The sequence below is a fragment of the Camellia sinensis genome, chromosome 1 (assembly GCF_055761805.1).
Source record: "Camellia sinensis isolate YWXY chromosome 1, ASM5576180v1, whole genome shotgun sequence".
Classification (NCBI taxonomy): domain Eukaryota; kingdom Viridiplantae; phylum Streptophyta; class Magnoliopsida; order Ericales; family Theaceae; genus Camellia; species Camellia sinensis.
Genome location: NC_138961.1, coordinates 145099758 through 145118293, shown reverse-complemented (window position 1 = coordinate 145118293; position 18536 = coordinate 145099758). Strand labels below are relative to the sequence as shown.

General features: G+C 35.9%; 3 protein-coding genes across 3 annotated transcripts; 2 read left to right on the top strand and 1 right to left on the bottom strand.

Moving 5' to 3' along the window:
- The first annotated feature begins 272 nt into the window (after positions 1-272).
- Positions 273-8993, top strand: LOC114262558 (maltose excess protein 1-like, chloroplastic). The gene is made up of 9 exons (XM_028202922.2): positions 273-1082; positions 1359-1526; positions 1657-1947; positions 2073-2162; positions 4398-4499; positions 4594-4712; positions 8193-8255; positions 8363-8424; positions 8531-8993. The coding sequence occupies exons 1-9, from the start codon at positions 816-818 to the stop codon at positions 8611-8613; spliced, it is 1245 nt and encodes a 414-aa protein (XP_028058723.2). The 5' UTR covers positions 273-815; the 3' UTR covers positions 8614-8993.
- Positions 8994-11902: 2909 nt separating this feature from the next.
- POLD4 (polymerase delta 4) lies at positions 11903-12960 on the bottom strand. Its single transcript, XM_082886082.1, has 2 exons — positions 12669-12960; positions 11903-12331 (listed from the first exon to the last, which is right to left on the bottom strand). The coding sequence occupies exons 1-2, from the start codon at positions 12826-12828 to the stop codon at positions 12135-12137; spliced, it is 357 nt and encodes a 118-aa protein (XP_082742208.1). The 5' UTR covers positions 12829-12960; the 3' UTR covers positions 11903-12134.
- A 3209-nt stretch (positions 12961-16169) lies between these two features.
- On the top strand, positions 16170-18151 carry LOC114262557 (cytochrome P450 89A2). Its single transcript, XM_082886070.1, has one exon. It carries the CDS (start codon positions 16349-16351, stop codon positions 18032-18034), a length of 1686 nt encoding a protein of 561 aa, XP_082742196.1. The 5' UTR covers positions 16170-16348; the 3' UTR covers positions 18035-18151.
- The last annotated feature ends 385 nt before the right edge of the window (positions 18152-18536 follow it).

Here is an 18536-nt window from a genome sequence, read left to right as displayed (position 1 = left end):
GATAAGATGAAAATGCTGCGATTATCAAATTAATTTAATGTTTTACATAAATAATATATAAAGGGTCTAACAAAAAAAAAAAAAATTATCAAAATAAAATTCATAATAAATCTCCTAAATCTAAATAAAACAATTAAATTCAAATTTAACATTATTTCAAAAAGTATCAAATAAATTAATATTTTTATTTATTATAAAAAGACGTATAATAAAATAAAAAACATAATATAACACAAACAAATTAAAAAGTGAATAAACTAATTTATAAACCATTTCCCAAACACACCTTAAAAATAAAAGCCTGATAGTAATACAGCTCCTTCACGTTATTTGATCGATCTGATACGGGGGAAAGGGACACCGACGGTTGAAGAAGGCATTAAAATATCTAAAACAGGAGGCGATCGCGGGAGCGTTGGGGAAGGGAAAGGCAATAGGAAAAATCAAAGTAGGTGGACACGTGTTACGCCGAGATTGGCTCTTCGGAACCGCCCAATCTACAGCAGCAAGCGGCGGGAGGAGTAACTTAACTGCTTCTTGGTTGGCAGAGGCAGTCAGTCAGTCAGTCAGTCAGTCATCTCCATCCCCCCTCCCTCCTCTATTATGATTATTATTATTATTAACTTTCCATTTCTGGTTCAAAAATATCCAATTGGGAGTGGAGTAGTAGAGAGTGTCTTCATTGATTACTGAGAGTAGTACCAATTATTACCAAACTCAAACTCTCTCTTTCTGTCTCTGTCCGAGTCTGAGTAGAGAATAGTGGAGTGGAGTAGAGAGTAGAGTAAGTGAGTGTCAAAGTCAAAATCAAAATCATGGCGGTGGTGGTGGTGGGTTCTCATTCTCTACTGCAATTAGGCTTCGGGAGGAGGAGGAGGGCACCACTACTGCGACCATTTCGACCTTCCTCTGAGTTCATCATTTCCAATCATTCTCCCCCCTCCTTTCTCTTACCACCCCATGCCTCTCTTCCTCAACACCACAAGTTGTTCTTCGGCAGCGGCCCCTCCTCCTCATCGCTCCATCAGCGACTCAAACCCATCCCTGCTCTCGACTCCGAGGCCTTTGCCCACGACCACCAGGTAAGGTTTTCGACGAACTAGATAAGGGCGGACTCTAATACAATCTTAAATAAATAATGGCTCCATTATTTGACTAAAAATGATGTGTAACCAAATTTATTGGGTATGGAGTACAATCACACGTCTCAATCCCATGAAATAAGCGCCCAGTGTAACGTGTTAATATTATTTTTTTAAAATGAGGAGATCTATCAGTATCATCTTCTTCTATATATACATACTGAGTGTGTGTTGTATTTTTTTTTTTTTTTTTTTTTTTTTGGCTTTCAAATAAAGAGATCGGTGACTAGGAATAGCGGATTGGAGCAATGGGATGCGTTGACGGCCAAGTTCGCGGGAGCTGCAAATTTACCATTTTTATTGCTGCAAATTCCTCAGATCGTACTCAATGCTCGTAACCTCTTGGCCGGGAATAAGACTGCACTCTTGGCTGTTCCATGGCTGGTAAAATTCAAAATATATAACGGAATTGAATGAATTTGGGAACCCCTACCCTACCCTACCCTACCCTACCCTACCCTAACTAATGATGATGATGATGATGTCTTTGTGCTAAACAAACAATGCAATGCAGGGGATGCTCACTGGATTGTTGGGGAATCTGTCGTTGCTGTCCTACTTTGCCAAGAAGAAGGAGAAAGAGGCGGTGATGGTGCAGACATTGGGAGTCATATCCATATATGTGGTCATTGCTCAGCTCGCCATGGCCGAAGCTATGCCTCTCCCTCATTTCATCGTCACTTCTATTGTTGTTGCCTCCGGTCTCGTTTTGAACTTCTTGAATTACTTTGATTTGCTCAGTGCTGGAATCTGGCGCTTTTGGGAAGATTTCATTACCGTGGCGGGCCTCTCCGTGCTTCCCCAAGTAACCCTTCCTTATTTATTTCCGTATCTTTAACACAACACCACCCCCAGCCATGAATTCTGTTGCTTTTTTAGTATTTATTTATTTATTTATTTATTCATTTACATTTTTTCATAATGGTACAGGTTATGTGGTCAACATTTGTCCCATATATTCCCAACAGTATTTTGCCAGGGATAACTGCATTTTTCTTAGCTGTGGTGGCTGTTGTCATGGTAAGCTTGATTGGTGTTAATTTATGCAGCTAGATTGAATCCAGAATAGTACAAGAAAATAATCCAGGCATGGATATGGTGCTTTATGTTTGTATGATGCCTATCTTGACTGAGTTTGTGTTTTAGTTAAATTAAATCAATGTTGTAAGACTACACAAAGGGAGTGGTAAATAACTACCATGAGGGGAAGAAGTTGTATTTAAAATTAACAATTACAATAATATCTTTCTGTGAATTGTGAGTGACGATCAAGACCGTCCATATGGGAATTTTTTTATGGACCATGGCTGTAAAATTGTATCAAATTTGTTTACTATCTTTCCACAAATTCTCTGATAATGTACCACAAAATCTGTATTGAAGTTTGTGTTATACTTATGACATCGATTTCGTACGTAATTGTTTGCAGTAAAAGTCTATATTATATGGCCATTTATGATGCCAAGATGCTTCCAACATTCCTCGCATCTAGCCTCAATGTTGTGTGTTCATATACTTGTTTTTCCACGTAAATATTGCTAGCATCATTAATTTTCGTGTATTGATTGATTTGTTATGTAATTGTATTTAACTTTCTGGTAAAGTTTACGCTGCAAAACAACTTCTCACTTAATTACCAACTTCCCCTTTATTTATTTATTTGCCAGTGGATGAGTAAAATATTTTGGTATATAAATGTATATAAAATCTGGAAGGCATACAACAGGCAGATGAGAATATCCACGTGAATCCTTTCATAATAGAAAAATCAGAAACATTGCTATACAAATACTAGGTTGGGATTTTATCCACTCTTTATCTTGATGAAAATTTTTACCTGAAAAGCATTTACCGTTGATTACCCTGTATAGGTCCTCTGAATATTATCTATATGCATTTTTCTAAATCCAGAAATAATGGATTGGAGCCACAATTCGTCTATAATACTAAACCATAAATATGTTATGGTTTGGGGTAGCAAATTGCAGGTATGATTTCATGGAACCAAGTGAATTAGGGCTCTGCGTTGTGTAGCTTTCTTAGTTAACTGTAACAAGTATGGTCCATATTGGGGAGAGCCATTTGTTCTCCATAAAGTGAGTGAGCATGAATTACTTGTAATTTGTAACAAAAGTTGTAAAATGTCATATGATTCAATTACATGTTGAAACCATGTTAATTTATCCATTGTAGAAGGCAACTAAATTCACTCCAAACACACTTAAAAATTCAAACACAAGCATTATGTTAATAACATGTATGTGTGTGTGTATATATATATGCATGTGTATATATAGCTATACATGTATGTATATATCTTGGACTGACCTTTAGGGCTCACTCACTGCTCATTATGGACTGTTACCTCATTGAATTATTTGTTTGTGTCTAACAAGTTCTCATCAATTCTACATGGCTTCTCATTTAATCAATTTTTCTGATTCCCCACATAATACAGTGCCATAATTGGTGGGAAAAATAGGCTAGAAGAGAGGAAAAGAATAATATCTGACCTATGAAGTTTCATTTGAGTTTCAATCATCTCATATTTAGTTTGCATACAGTAAATAACAAATTGTTGAAATGGCCCCCATTTTCATACTTGTTACCCCCATGCTGCTAGATGTTATTTTTCATCATGAAATTAGGAACAGGCCTCTGTGAAATGTGATATTGAAACTGCCATGATATCCTTCACAATGGATGAACATGGTAGACCAGTGTGCTACTAGTGAAACAACTGGTGGAAAACAGCCTTCAATTGGTGTTTTTGAATCGTCTTTAGCTAGTTTCCTTCCAAATGACCTTAAGTAGCATGCAAGCAAACATTCTCTCAAGTTTTTACCTCCTGTTTTGTCATTCGTTGGAGTGCCAAGGATATAGATGTTTCTTAACTTGATGAAAGTCCCCAGATGTAGTTTCCAAAAGGCCATATAGTGTATAGTGTATGCAAATGCTTGATTTTTGGTTGTCTTTTCTCTAGGCAAAGCAGTTTGGTAAGATCAAGCTCTGGCTTTAAATTGAGCAAGGGTCTAAATTTTTTACATAGTTGACTGCAATTTAAATACAACTAGGAGGGACCGATTATTTCCACATTGTCTTTGGTGGAGATATATCAACCTCCAAATGTCTCAGAAATTGGAAGAAAGATCTGTTTGGGGTTGAATAGTTTTACTGGTAATTCCTTACACTAGCCTTAAGAGTAGGGATTTGGACCTTGAAGCCATCTAAATTTGAAGCTGCTAATGTTTGCAGGCACGAATGGGTAAACTTCCAGAGAAAGGTATCAAATTTGTTGGATCTGTATCTGGATGGACTGCCACACTTCTCTTCATGTGGATGCCGGTTGCACAAATGGTAATATTCCCCCTCCCCTCCCCCTCTATTTGTTTATCAAAGCTGAAATTTTGAAAATTGAGTGTTCTGACTGAAATTTGTGATTCCTTTTCAGTGGACTAATTTCCTGAATCCTGATAATATCAAAGGTTTATCAGCTGTATCAATGTTGCTTGCTATGATTGGGAATGGACTAATGATCCCACGTGCTCTCTTTATCCGTGATTTCATGTGGTATGCTTGTTCTCCCCACTCAAACCCTATTTATCCTTCCTCACCTATGCAAGATCATTGTTAGTCAAGTTTGTCTTGCCATTATAAGGATTATGTTAATATGTTTACCAATTATGTTAGATCTTTTAAACATTTATTTTCCTACCTTCAGATTGAAGTTGCATGTTACTCTTTTACACCCTTGTATGTGGATGGTCTTTTCTATAACCTAAATCTATTTCTTATAGTAAAAAAAGTGTCTGCATTCGTGGTCTTTGAGCATAGTTTTCAGCTTCATCGAACTCTCTGCTTTGTTTATGATTCTTCCAGTTTTTGGGCTTCATAGAGTTACTTGGTAGGTATTTAATGATTGTGTTTTACATTCATTTCACTCTTTATGGCGGAGGGACATTAACTGTGTCTACCTTCGATTGAACCATTACAAGTTTCTCACCTCTTATCATGAAATACTAAAGCCTATAGGAAAAATGAAACCTAATGCGGAAGAAGCAACAGGTAAGCTTCCCTACTTGCACCCACTATTTCCTCTTGTGCCTGTGGGCCCACGTGTGGCCGCGGGAAAATCATTATCTTGTCCTTGATGGATTCTTTTCCATCTGCGTGCCAATGTTCAATATCATCACCAACTAGTTATATATGATAAAAGCTGAGTGGCCCTTTTTACAAATAATATTAAGGGCAAAATTCATTTTACCCCCGATGGTAGCCTTGGAGGCTAGAGCACTTTACCACCCTATCTTTTAAAAATTGCCACATACTGCCTTGTGGTTTAGGACTAAAATGCAACTCCTAACTCCGTTAATGGAGATATGAATTTACACTTTACCCTTCTTTTTAAAAATTAAGTTTCAAAATTAAATTTATATTTGACAAGTTAACTCGTTAAACATTAAACCATTAACTCAATGGTTCTTATATATATATATACACAGTGGCGACAATGCTGGGTCAGAGGAGAAGGGTCGTAGGGGGTGGTCGGTGACAAGAGGAATGGCAGCATGATTGGGGTAGTGAAAGGGGGTCTTGGGGTTGTGGGTGAGGGGAGAGGAAGTTGTGGCAGGGCTTGGTGAGGGGATTTGGTGTGGGCGGCATGGCTAGATAAGGGGAGAGGGGATGGCAGCGAGGCTGGTGGAAGGTGGGAGGGGGCAGCACGGCTAGGTGAAGGGAGATGAAGTGGATGGAATTCATAAGTTGTAACACACATACCGTCAATTTGGATGGAATTTGTAACAGGAGGGAGGTAAATTGTAAAATGGTGAAAACCACAGCTGGTATGTGGCTATTTTTAAAAGAGAGGGAGGGTTTTGTGTGTGTGTGTGTGCGCGCGCGCACGTGCACCCAAGGACTAAAGCACATGGTAAAATGAATTTTGCCCTAATATTAATGTGCGCCAAATTAATGAATCAGGTTGTTAAGAAATCACATGATATAATACAACTTAATTGTTTATGGAACACTAAAGCATGGTAGCAGACCAACAACTTTGGCACAATATATTCGACCCTTGCATAAAAAATTCTTTATTTTGACACATAAGCATTAGTCCCTAGTGTGGACAAGTTTTTCCTTTGAATGTTGGTTCTACTTGCACAAAATTGTTGCGAAAAATTCAATACCAGTCCATATATATTTCCTTGTATGTTTTGTACAACTTGCTGCCATCTAGTCAGAAAATCACGGCTAAAGAGGGAGAGAGAGGATTAACTTGATATTTGAATGCTAGTTCTACTTACATAGGCTTTTTGAAGCATTTTGTGCATACCTATGATAACATTGTACACAATTACTATTAGGAAAATTCTATGGTACACCTCCTTAAAAGATGTATATCATACGACATAGCTATGAAGATTTGTAATTGTAGTTATGAATCATGTGGTGCTTAGTTCTGGGGTTTTGAGGTTGTCAAATTTGTGGTGAACTTAGTTACGAGGCTTTGTGATGGTTGGTTATTATAAGACTTTTATGGTGTTTTTGGTTATGGCCCAAATTGGTTTTGGTTATGAGGCTTTGCGGTGTTTGGATATGAACTGAATTGGCGTTGGTTAATTAGCTTTATGGTGTTTTGTTGGTTATGAGACTTTGTGGTATTTTTGTTATGAACCAATTTGGTTTTGGTTGTGACCTAAATTGGTGGAAGTCATGAACTATTGTAGCTGAAATTTTGGGTGCATACCATATGCACCCTTTTGGGAGGTGTACAGTAGCACTTCCCTTACTATTATATAGCAGGAAATTCATGGCTAAAGTTGTCTGAGGCAACCCTTTTGTATTTAGTCTTATTCCCAAGCTTCAAAACTGCACAAGAATTCTTGATTTTGGGATGTATTGTATTTAAAAACCTTGCTAGGGAAGTGATGTAACTAGCCTCTTATGAGGGTAATTCTATTTGTACACCACAAAAAATCTCAGATACACACCATTTATATCGTTCGAATATAAACTTTTGAACAAAAGTCAAATTTCTGAACAGAAGTTTATATCCGAACAATACAAATGGTGTTGGTGTGCGAATATAATTTCCCCTCTTATAATGGTCTCTTGTCACTGCTGAAGTGTATAATTGAACTTACTTAATCCTGCTCTTTATGAGCTAGAGAGAGAACCTATGGTTTTGACCTACATTAAATAGTCTTAGATTAATCTTGTTTTCAGACTATTTGAAGGTAATATTCAAAGCCTTGCATACCCAAGCTTTACTATTTGGATTTAATTTCATTTTGGATTTTAAAAATTAATCCATTTTTTAATGTTCTTAAGAAGTTAAATAAAGGTCCAAACCCAAAAATCCTTTTAAATCTATTTAAAGATGGTGTAAAGTTTCATTAAAGCATAATCTATTGAAGAAGTAAACCACTGAGGAAGGAAAGAAACCTTGGAAATAACCTATATGGCTCGCCAGTAAGGGGGAATATTTCTGTCCTATTCTAAGTGGTGCTTTTTGCAGCCAAGGTGGATAAAGGAAATGCGTTAACTGCTTGAAATGTGAAAGAAATGCATGTATCTGAGATTATATTTGAAATTATACCAAAACTCCTGAGAAATTGTATTTCAGTCTGTGACATGAAGCAAAGGACCAAAGTAAGAAATCACCTACCTAAGTAATGAATTTTCAAGAGGACTGCGGACACTTGATACTTTTCGGTCAGATACTGTATCAAGCTCTTATAATAATTATTTATGTATTTATTTTCTGGTGAGAGTTGGGGGTAGAATCTGTTGCAAACCCTAGTTCATCATTGTTAGTTGGTTTGATCTCTCTCCCCTGGTGGATGTAGCCAACTTCCCCAACCATAAAAATTCTCGTATTCCTATTTGTGAGATTGTGAGTCTCCTTTACTGATTTTATAAATGATCTTATGGTTTGGGAGGGGTATCTTAAATGGTGATCCTTCTGTTTTGTGCCGTTGACAGTTTTAGTGCTGATGATTATTGATGATGAATTGAAATGAGGATGGTTGGTTTAACAAATAATTGCAGGTTCACCGGCTCAACTTGGGCATCTGTTTTTTATGGATGGGGGAACCTCATATGCTTGTATTGGTAAGATATTCAAGATTTGAGAAATCTCCACCTGCAACTGCATTGTCACAGGTTCATGAGCAGCAATCTTATATGTTGTTAACCGTAACATTTTATTGTGAATTCAGTTTTAACAGTATCAGCAAGGAATTCTTCTTGGCAGCAACAGCTGGCTTGTACATTTGGATAGGTTGTCCCTCAATCCATGTTTTAACTTCCCAATACTGCTACAACCTAATCTTTCTGGGAACTGTGGGGATGAATTTCATTTCTTTTTTTGGGTGGTATTGCAACAGGTACTGCTTTTTGGAGAGACACCAAAGCGTATGGATACAGTTCACCATTGACATCTATAAAGGAGTTGGTTTTTGGACGTTAATTTTACCCACAGTTGCTTGTACTAATGTTGTTGGCATGGCTACGTGTTGGTGGTTAATTGATGATACACAAGGAACAAGTTTGGGTGTTATGTAATGCATTGCTTCTCATCTTTCATTCAGCTGCCAGTTCTTGTTTCAACCAGGGAATTGGTGTCAGATCACAGTTTGAATTCGAAATGCTACCACTGTTTGTCATTTATGAAACATTGCAAGCATATGTTTTTAACTGTTGATGGTGCAAGGATTGTAGCACAATCCACTGGTGGAAACTGACTAAATTCATATATACATTGAAAGTTGAAGAGGATTCCTGACACAATTATATGTAACGGAGCATCATTATTTTTACTAATGTCTACAAGCAACTATTGTTGATTTAGAATGGTTTTCTTTTATGAATAAAGCCAAATGTACAACCTTAATTGCTAGTATATATCTACAGCCCTTTCTTTTCACATTTCAGGGGAGAGAATAAAGCCAACTCTTTAAATAACAATAATGGATGTGGATTTAGCAATTTCTTTCTTCTAATTTGTAATTGTTTTTGAATGTGAAAGTTGTTTGGTGCATCAAGTTTGCTATGGAGGATCTCCCAAGGTTTTTGGACAGGCAGCTATCATCCTATGGGTGTGTCACATATAATCGACACTTCAGGTCCATTCCACTAAAGAGACTCATCTCAGCCATTCAGTCAATTATGGCAGTTTTCAGGGTTTTTCAGATTTTATTTATTAATTTTTGGTGAAAGGAATATATATCGAATGATGGGGATGCTAAACTCACTGTATGTTGTGGTCTTCTGAGGCTTCCTTGGAAGTATTGTAGTTCTTTTCAATTCTACCATTCAATGTTCTAATGGCACAGCTTTGCCCACAAGGCTGACTTGGGGTCTCAGATGGCACTACTAACATCGGCCATTGCTCTTGCTCTTTGCATTCATAGTGAGTGAGTGGGTTGCATGCTGGGGGTGGTGCCAGCGGACGATGATTTTTAGGCCTACCACGCAGCCTTACACGCTCTTGCCACTTGATTATTAGGTGGTGAGAGAGAGAGTGAGCACAGGTGAAGTGACAACAGCAGCAACAGTACTAGTGTTTTGAAGAGTGGAATGGAGTTGGACGTAGATTTTGTTTCTGAAAATTATATTTATGTTCTTTATGGTGTTTAATCATTTCGTGTCACGCATCAACTGCTAAAAAGAAATATACTACTATTTATTAGTAGTTTCTACAGAACTCTACGATCAGATAAAACAAAGATTTTTAGTAGCTTCTGCATTATTTGATTGATGATTAAGGTCATTCAGTATCATCAAATCTCCCCCAATTCTGGAAGAAAATTCAGAGGGTTGTTTTTAAGTACTGTTGTGCAGATTTGAGTTAATTATGGAAGAGAGGGAAAAAAATAGAATAAAATTTGCATATATTGTTGTCAAAGGTGGATCCAATCATCATATTAAGATGGCCACGCATGGAACAGCACCCATCTTTATCACTAGATGAATGAATGAATGAATGCACTAGTTAACACTCGAAACAGAATTGTGCCAACACCCATCATTATTAAAACTTCTTTCCTGTCCTATTGAGTGTGATTACCAATCATCATTAAAAGCACAGGAAAGGATGTCAAGGTAACAAGTTAACCACGTAACATATTGTATTCTCCAATTAGATGAAAGGAAACCAGAAGAAGAAAAATATAATCCTATCCTACGGTCACAAATCAATCATAGATAAAATATCCCAACCATACATAAAAAGAAAATGGGACTTACTACTCGAGACATACTTTTATTCAAATTGTGCTGGCTCTTTTTCTATGATTGGCCCCACGTTCATATTATTGATGAGAAGAAACCCCAATGGGACTCTCTGGCTTTCTTTCATACCTTCAATTCGCAGAATATGGTTGAAGTACTACTACATCTCAACTGCCAGAACAATTATTTAAGACCTGGATTAAGGTTCCAATCACTGCTTTATGGTGGACATATTATATCATAATCTCTGATTATTTAACATTGAGAGCAACAGGGCACCATATGAAAGCTGTCAAATAAGAAGTAATAAATCTCATAATAGCCAATTGATTGATCAAATCATGCATCAAAGCAAGCTGTTTGTTGATAGGATGGAAGCAAAGGAAGTCAAAAACATAACCAGTTGAGTCCTAATACTCAAAACAAGAAAACAAAGCTTTTTTTATTCAGGGGGAAGCTATGTATTTGTGTGCATAATTAGATGCTTCATCAGTCAGCATCCTCTTATTGATTCAGGGGCAAAAACTGTAAAGTTGACTACCAGTAGTGAAGTCGTCGTCGTCGTCGTCATCATCTTGGCAATAACATGGCATCTAATATGCCCCAGTTATTAAAATGATGAAAGTGGCAGCGCTATGATAGGCGGCTCCATAAACAGCACCTAAATCATCTATCTTCTTAAATAACTCATGATTAAAGATAAAAATAAAAATAAAAATAAAAAAATAAAAAAATTAGGCCTTGTTTGTCATAACTTAAAAAAATCAAAAAGGTATATCCTATTTAAGTCACATCACCTCTCTACCACATCATTTCAAACCCAACCCATATTTCATAAAAAGTCAAAAAATACACTTATTTAGATTATCCCAAACCAACCCTAGTGTTTTTTCACGTGTCAATCCGTATCTTAGTGTTCACATAAGTTTAATGCGATAAAGATAAAAGCTGAAAATCAAATATAACAATATAGCATAATCAACAACCTTATCTTAGTGTTTGATTGCCAACAGAAAACAAAATAACAGTGGAAAATAAAATTAGTATAACTGCAACTGAATGGAAAGAGATTACAGAGGTTGATCAAATTTCAGTTTGTCTGATCTGATTAACTACTTTCCATGAGAAAACAACTTTGCATTAAACACTCAATCACACATTACTGGCAAAAGAATGCAACATATGCAAGTTTATGAATCAACACCACATCCACACATTGAAGCCATTGTTTTTGACACAGCATTTTTTAACACTGTGTTTGGTTGGGGATTTGAAAAGGGATTTAGAAATGGAAAAGAAAAACGTCGGTGACACCTAGTTTCACGCACCTTTTCCTTTTCCCTTTCCAAATTCCTTTCCAAATCCCTCAACCAAACACGGAGTAAGGAATTTCCATTGCTTATACAAGTGCAGGCAAGAGAAAGGACTTGAAGCACAATAGTTTATGCTGTAGGTTTCTAATTTTTTTGCTTTCTTTATAAGCTAATTAATTGTGAGAGTAAATTCACCATAAAAGGGCATGAAAATTGAACAAGCTACTACACGCACATTCACATTCACATTCACAACTCGAGTTGAGGGAGGTTTCAACACAAAATAAGACATCATAATAGTCAATAGATGACAGCCAGAGAAAGGCTGCACAGCACAGCACATGCTTTCACCGAAAGACATGAAACAAACAAAAACAAAAGCGGAAGCATAATGATAGCTACGACATTGTATGCAATGTATATAGCAGTAGTAACATAAGCTAAGCTAAACACGGCCATCCCACAAGCAATCAGGGCGGACCTTAGCCTCTCTCAAAAATCTCTCAACGTCTTCGGGAGGGTTCAAACCTAAACTATGGGCACGCTCCCAACGAGCCAGTCTGGTCATCCCAAGGCAAGGCCCGTACGCCATATTCATATCGAATTGCCTCAACAAAACCTCCTTATTTTCATCGTAATCATCTGTACACACAAACAGACAGACATATGCATAATGTGTGTTAGCATAATCATCATAATAATAATGATTTAAAATGTACAAATCACTGAAAACAATATATCACAAAATTCATTAAAATTACTGGACATGTTGAGCAGTATGACAAAAACAATCAATACAATGATACCACTAATCCAGATCTTAATTTTTATATCCATGAACCAAAACCCTGATCTTGTAGAAATTAGGAACAAGATATGAGATTCGAAAAAAAAAAAAAAAAAAAACCCTAAACTTTGAAAGTCAAGACAGAAAGATGGAGAGAGAGAGAGAGGGAGAGAGAGAGAGGGAGGGGGGAACCATTGATATGGAGAGAAGCAAGTTGGGCAATTTCGAAAGAAGCAGAAGAGGAGTGTTTTGGGGACGATTTCTTTCCCTTTGGCTTGGCGATGGGGCCGCTCTTCTTCCTTTGCCTGAAGAAACCTTTCATGTCTCCTCCTCCTCTTGTTGATGATGCCATTACTCACTCCTCGCTCTCTCACTCTCTTCAAATTTTGAATCTCTATTTGCTTTTCAAATTTTGAACGATCGCTTTAGCAGTCTGTCTACTAGCGCAATTATCCGGTGAACCAAAAAATAAATTTTAAGCGTTTGGAATAAAGATGGGAAACCCCATGTACACGCCCCATAAAATGATGGGATTGACCAATAAATTTTATAATGACGGAGATTGACTAAAAAATTTTATATTTTAGATTTGTAATTTAATATATATATATTTTTTTTGTAATTTATTTAGTTTTTTTTTTTTTTTTTTTTATGTATAATGATTTATTTATCCATCATATTTGAAAAAAAATATAGTAAAAAGTTTTTTTTGTGTCATATTATACTCTCTATATTAGAATGTAACATTTGAGAAAAGTACATTAAAGAGTTTTTAATTTTTTTAGAGTGTCACATTATATCCCGTCACGTTGTCACGTTTGGAAAAAATACAGTAAGGAGTTTTTATTTTTTTTTAGAGTGTCATATCATATCCGTCACATTGTCACGTTTGAAAAAAATACACATCGGATACTAAAAAAAATTTAGTGTCACATCATACCTGCCACATTGGAGTGTTATATTTGAGAAAAGTACACTAAAGAGTTTTTAATTTTTTTAGAGTATCATATTATACCCGTTACGTTATTGCGTTTGGAAAAAGTATGTTAAGAAGTTTTTTTTTTTTTTAGTGTCACATCATACGCATCACGTTGTCACTTTTGAAAAAAGTATACTAATAAGTTTTTATTTTTTTTATTGTCATATCATACCCGCCACGTTGTCATATTTGAAAAAAGTATACTAAGGAGATTTTATATTTTTTAGAATTTCACATCACTAAGGAGTTTTTTCTTTTTTTTCGTGTCACATCATACCCGTCATATTGTCACATTTGATAAAAGTACACTATGGAATTTTTTGTTTTTTTTTATAGTAAAAATTTTGGAGTGTCACATCATACCCACCATACTGTCACATTTGAGAAAAGTACATTAAGGAATTTTTAGTTTTTTTAGAGTAAAAGTTTTGAAGTGTCATATCATATCTATCATATTGTCACATTTGATAAAAGTATACTAAAAATTTTTAGGGTATGTTTGGTTTGGTTTTGTAGAGTGATTTTGGGAAAATTTTTCTAAAAACCCTTGTTTGGTTTGTAATTTTTTCAAAATCATTTTCAAAATCATTTTCTCTCTCTTACACATCAATCAATCACTTTTTCTCTCTCCTTTTTTCTTCTCAATCACTTTTTCTCTCGCAAACATCTACTCAATTATAACAAAATATCAAATCATTTCAAACTCCAAAACTACTTTCAAAATACATAACCAAATAAACCAAAAAAAATTCTAAACTCTCTCCCAAAATAATTTTTTAAAACTACTCTCTCAAAACCAAACCAAACATACCCTTAGTTTTTTTGGAATGTCACATCTTTAGAATGCCACATTAATACATGCCACATTAGAGTATCACATCATAACTGTCACATTAATAAAATGGCATAGATGTCTACCAAAATACTACCAAAATAAAAAATAGGACCACACAGAAAGAAACTCTCCACTAATAGGACTTAACAGATCATTAAAAAAAAACTTGAGACTAATTAGAGTACTTGTTTGTGATATGAAATTTATTGATAAATATCCCAAAAATGATTTGTACACATTGTAATTATAGAAAAAAATAAAATAATTTTACATTGACTAAGCCATAATTTTTAAAAATAGGATAAATTATACTAACATCCTTTGAGATTTAATTCGATTCAATCTTATCCTTCTGACGTTATAGAAAATATATTTTTACCCATGTGATTAATAATCTCATCTCACAAATCTCCTATTTATATAAAAGGCAACAATGCCTGATAAAAAACAGAGGAAATTATATTAAAAAAAAGTAAAGCAAAGCAAAACAAAGGAAAGAAAAAAAATAAAAGTAATGCAAAACAATAAAAGAGAGAGTGTATGAATTTAATATCTTTTTGATACCAATGTTAATTCCGTCTAAATAATTACAATGACAAGGAATCAGCGTAATTTCCCAAGCGTCAGGAGTAATATGTATTATATTCAAACCTTGGGGGTGTAAGTGTAATTTACCTAAAAAATAAAAAAGTTATAACAAGTCATAAAAAAATCATAATCAAAATATTAAAATAATGTCATAATTAAAGAAAAAAATTAGTCATAACTAAAGAAAAAAGTGACATAATTAAAGGTATATGGTATGGAGTGTATATAATAGAATTCTTCAATAAAAATATATACGTTGGGTAAATTACATTTTTTACCTAGTTTGAGTCAAATTTTACTTTAGTTTCTATTGTTTTTATTGAAACAATTTGATCTCTACACTTTAAATCTTATTTTAATTTGGCGTAACTAAGGGTATATGATATGTAAAGTAAAATCTAAACGTCTATTTTGTCAGGTACTTTGTATATTTTATCCATAAAAAAAATTAAGTCGATCTAATAACTGTTACTTGTTCAATTTATTATATTTATCACTAAAAAAAATTTATAATTTATTTTTAAAAACACAATCGTTGTTTACTTTTTAATCAAAAATTGAATATGTTATACCTATCAGAGGATTTAGTTTTTTGTGTGAATGAAATATACGAAATATTTGATAAAATAAACGTTTCAAATTAATAAGACAAGACTAAAACAACACCATTAATTTAAAATCTAAATTGAAAGAGATCATCCTCTAAAAAAAAATTTACTTAGGCCTCATTTGGCAAGTGACTTTTTTAATTAAAAAGTCAAAAAAGTTATTAAAAAAACTAAAAAGTCAACAACTTATATAAAAAAATCAAAGATTTCCTTTTCTTTTTACTTTTTGTATATCTTTTCGTAAAAAATCAAAAAATTATCCCAAACATATTAATTTTTTTACATCGTATTTTAGTTACACAGCCAAAAAATTACTAAAAAAATATATTCTCAAACGAGACCTTATTATCTTTTTTGCATATAATATTTTATTGTCAATTATAAATCCATATAATTTGGCCTGTGTATAGATATACAGGAGTCTTTTAGAAAGTTGATAAAAAGTCAGTTTCTAATTTTTTACTTATTTTTTGTCACGTCACATCTTACTTACCTACAAAAAGACAAAATAAACTAAAAAAATCAAAAAAATTAATTTTTTACTAACTTTTTAAAATACCCCACAATCGAAGAAAGTTTTGTACATTAATGTGATATTAAATGGTAATATCTTTTTACCAAAAATATATATATATTTTTAATATTCTTTAAATACCCAATAATATAATCCATATTTCATACAACATAAATACCCGGTCTACATGCAAAAATCATACGAAACACAATCCTCCATTATTCATTTGGCACCACACGAAACCTGACCGCCTTCGTCACTGTCTTCTCAATTCTTCATTTTTGTATGCTTATTATCCAATTCACTCATCCTCATCTCATCATTGATTGAGAGAGAAAAGAAAAAAAGATGGAGGCCTGGTTCATCATCCTCATCTCCCTCTGCATCTGCGCTCTTCTCAAATCCCTATTCGACCTAATAATAATCCCCCTCTTTCCTTCTTCTTCTTCTTCTTCTTCTTCTTCATCCAACAAGAATCTCCCTCTTCCCCCTGGACCCACCACTGTTCCAGTGATCGGAAACTTCCTATGGATGCGGAAGTCATTCTCGGAGCTCGAACCCATCCTCCGAGACCTCCGGGCTAAGTACGGCCCCATCGTCACCCTCCAGATTGGGTCTCGTCCCGCCATCTTCGTCGGCAGCCACTCCGTCGCCCACCGTGCCCTCGTTCAGAACGGCGCCGTCTTCTCCGACCGTCCCAAGCCCGTCGCCACCAGCAAGTTAGTCACCAGCAACCAGCACAACATCAGCTCCGCCGCCTACGGCCCCACCTGGCGCCTCCTTCGCCGCAACCTCACCTCCGAGATCCTCCACCCCTCCCGCGTCAAATCTTACTCCCGTGCTCGCCATTGGGTCCTCCAAATTCTCATCCACCGCCTTCTCGAATCCTCTGAAACCCAAGAAGCCGTCAAGGTGGTTGATCATTTTCAATACGCTATGTTCTGCCTTTTGGTCCTGATGTGTTTTGGGGACAGGCTTGACGAGACCCAAATCAAACAAATCGAGACCGTGCAGCGCGAGTTTCTACTCAATTTGAATCGATTCAATATACTCAATTTTTGGCCTAGGTTAGGGAAGATTGTGTTCCGCAAGCGCTGGAAGGAGCTCATACGGCTGCGCCAGAATCAGGAGGACGTGTTGATCCCTCTCATCAACGCCCGAGTGGAATTTGTGAAACAAAGACAACAGGGGAACCATCAAGAAGAAGAAGAAGAAGAGAGCGTGGTGGGATATGTGGACACTTTGTTGGACCTAGAGCTGCCGGAGGAGAAGAGGAAGCTGAACAACAAGGAGATAGTGACACTATGCGGGGAGTTTCTCAACGCAGGCACCGATACCACCTCCACGGCTTTGCAGTGGATCATGGCCAACTTGGTAAAGTACCCTCGGGTCCAGTCCAAATTGTATGAAGAGATCACTGGTGTTGTGGGTCCACCCCCACAAGTAAAAAGCAAAGCAAAGGAAACCACTGCGGTGATAAAGGAGGAGGATCTGCAGAGGATGCCGTACCTAAAAGCCGTGGTGTTGGAAGGGCTTCGGCGGCACCCGCCAGGGCACTTCGTGCTGCCCCACTCGGTGAAGGAGGATGTGGAGTTGGAGGGGTACCTGGTGCCCAAGAATGCTATGGTGAACTTCATGGTGGCAGAGATGGGTTGGGACCCAAATGTTTGGGATGAACCCATGGAATTCAAGCCAGAGAGGTTCTTGACAAATAATAGTGGCGAGGAGAGTGAAGTTGAGCGACATGATGGTAGTGGAGGAGGAGGGGAGGCATCGGGGGGTTTGTTCGATATAACAGGGAGCAGGGAGATAAAGATGATGCCGTTCGGTGCAGGGAGGAGGATATGTCCGGGAAGTGGTTTGGCACTGCTTCACTTGGAGTACTTCGTTGCCAATTTGGTCTGGTATTTTGAATGGACGGCTCCCGGTGGAAATCAAGATGATGTTGATCTATCAGAGAAACAAGAATTCACCATTGTCATGAAGAATCCACTGCGAGCCCACATCTCCACTAGATGCTCTGTTATGCTCTGATTTTGTGATGATATGCAATGTACTCACTCTCCCATATTCTGTTACTCAATTATGATCTTGAACCATTTCCTTACAATAAGATTGAAGATGCTATGGTATGTGCCCTTTTTTCTTCAATTGCCTTGATTTTTAATTTGGGAATGATTTTGCTGTATAAAGTTGTGAAAAGAAGAGCAATCATGAAATATGGGTGGGAAAAATTATTAAATACTTGTGAGTATATTGTTATATTTATCAATTATGTTATAACATATGTTTTTATTATTTAATATTTAGGGTGCACCATTAATAATATGACAATTAAAAAAAATTAAGCCTAGTTGTCATGAAAATAACTAAATTTATTTGATTGTAAAACTATAAAAATTATCTTTTGTTTTTAAAATAAATTTGTAGTTTGAACAATTTTACTGTAACCATAAAAGAGAACTTTATTTTTATTTGAAAACTTTCATGATTACAATTTTAGTCGTCAAATGTGTCAATTAGAGACTAAGTTAAT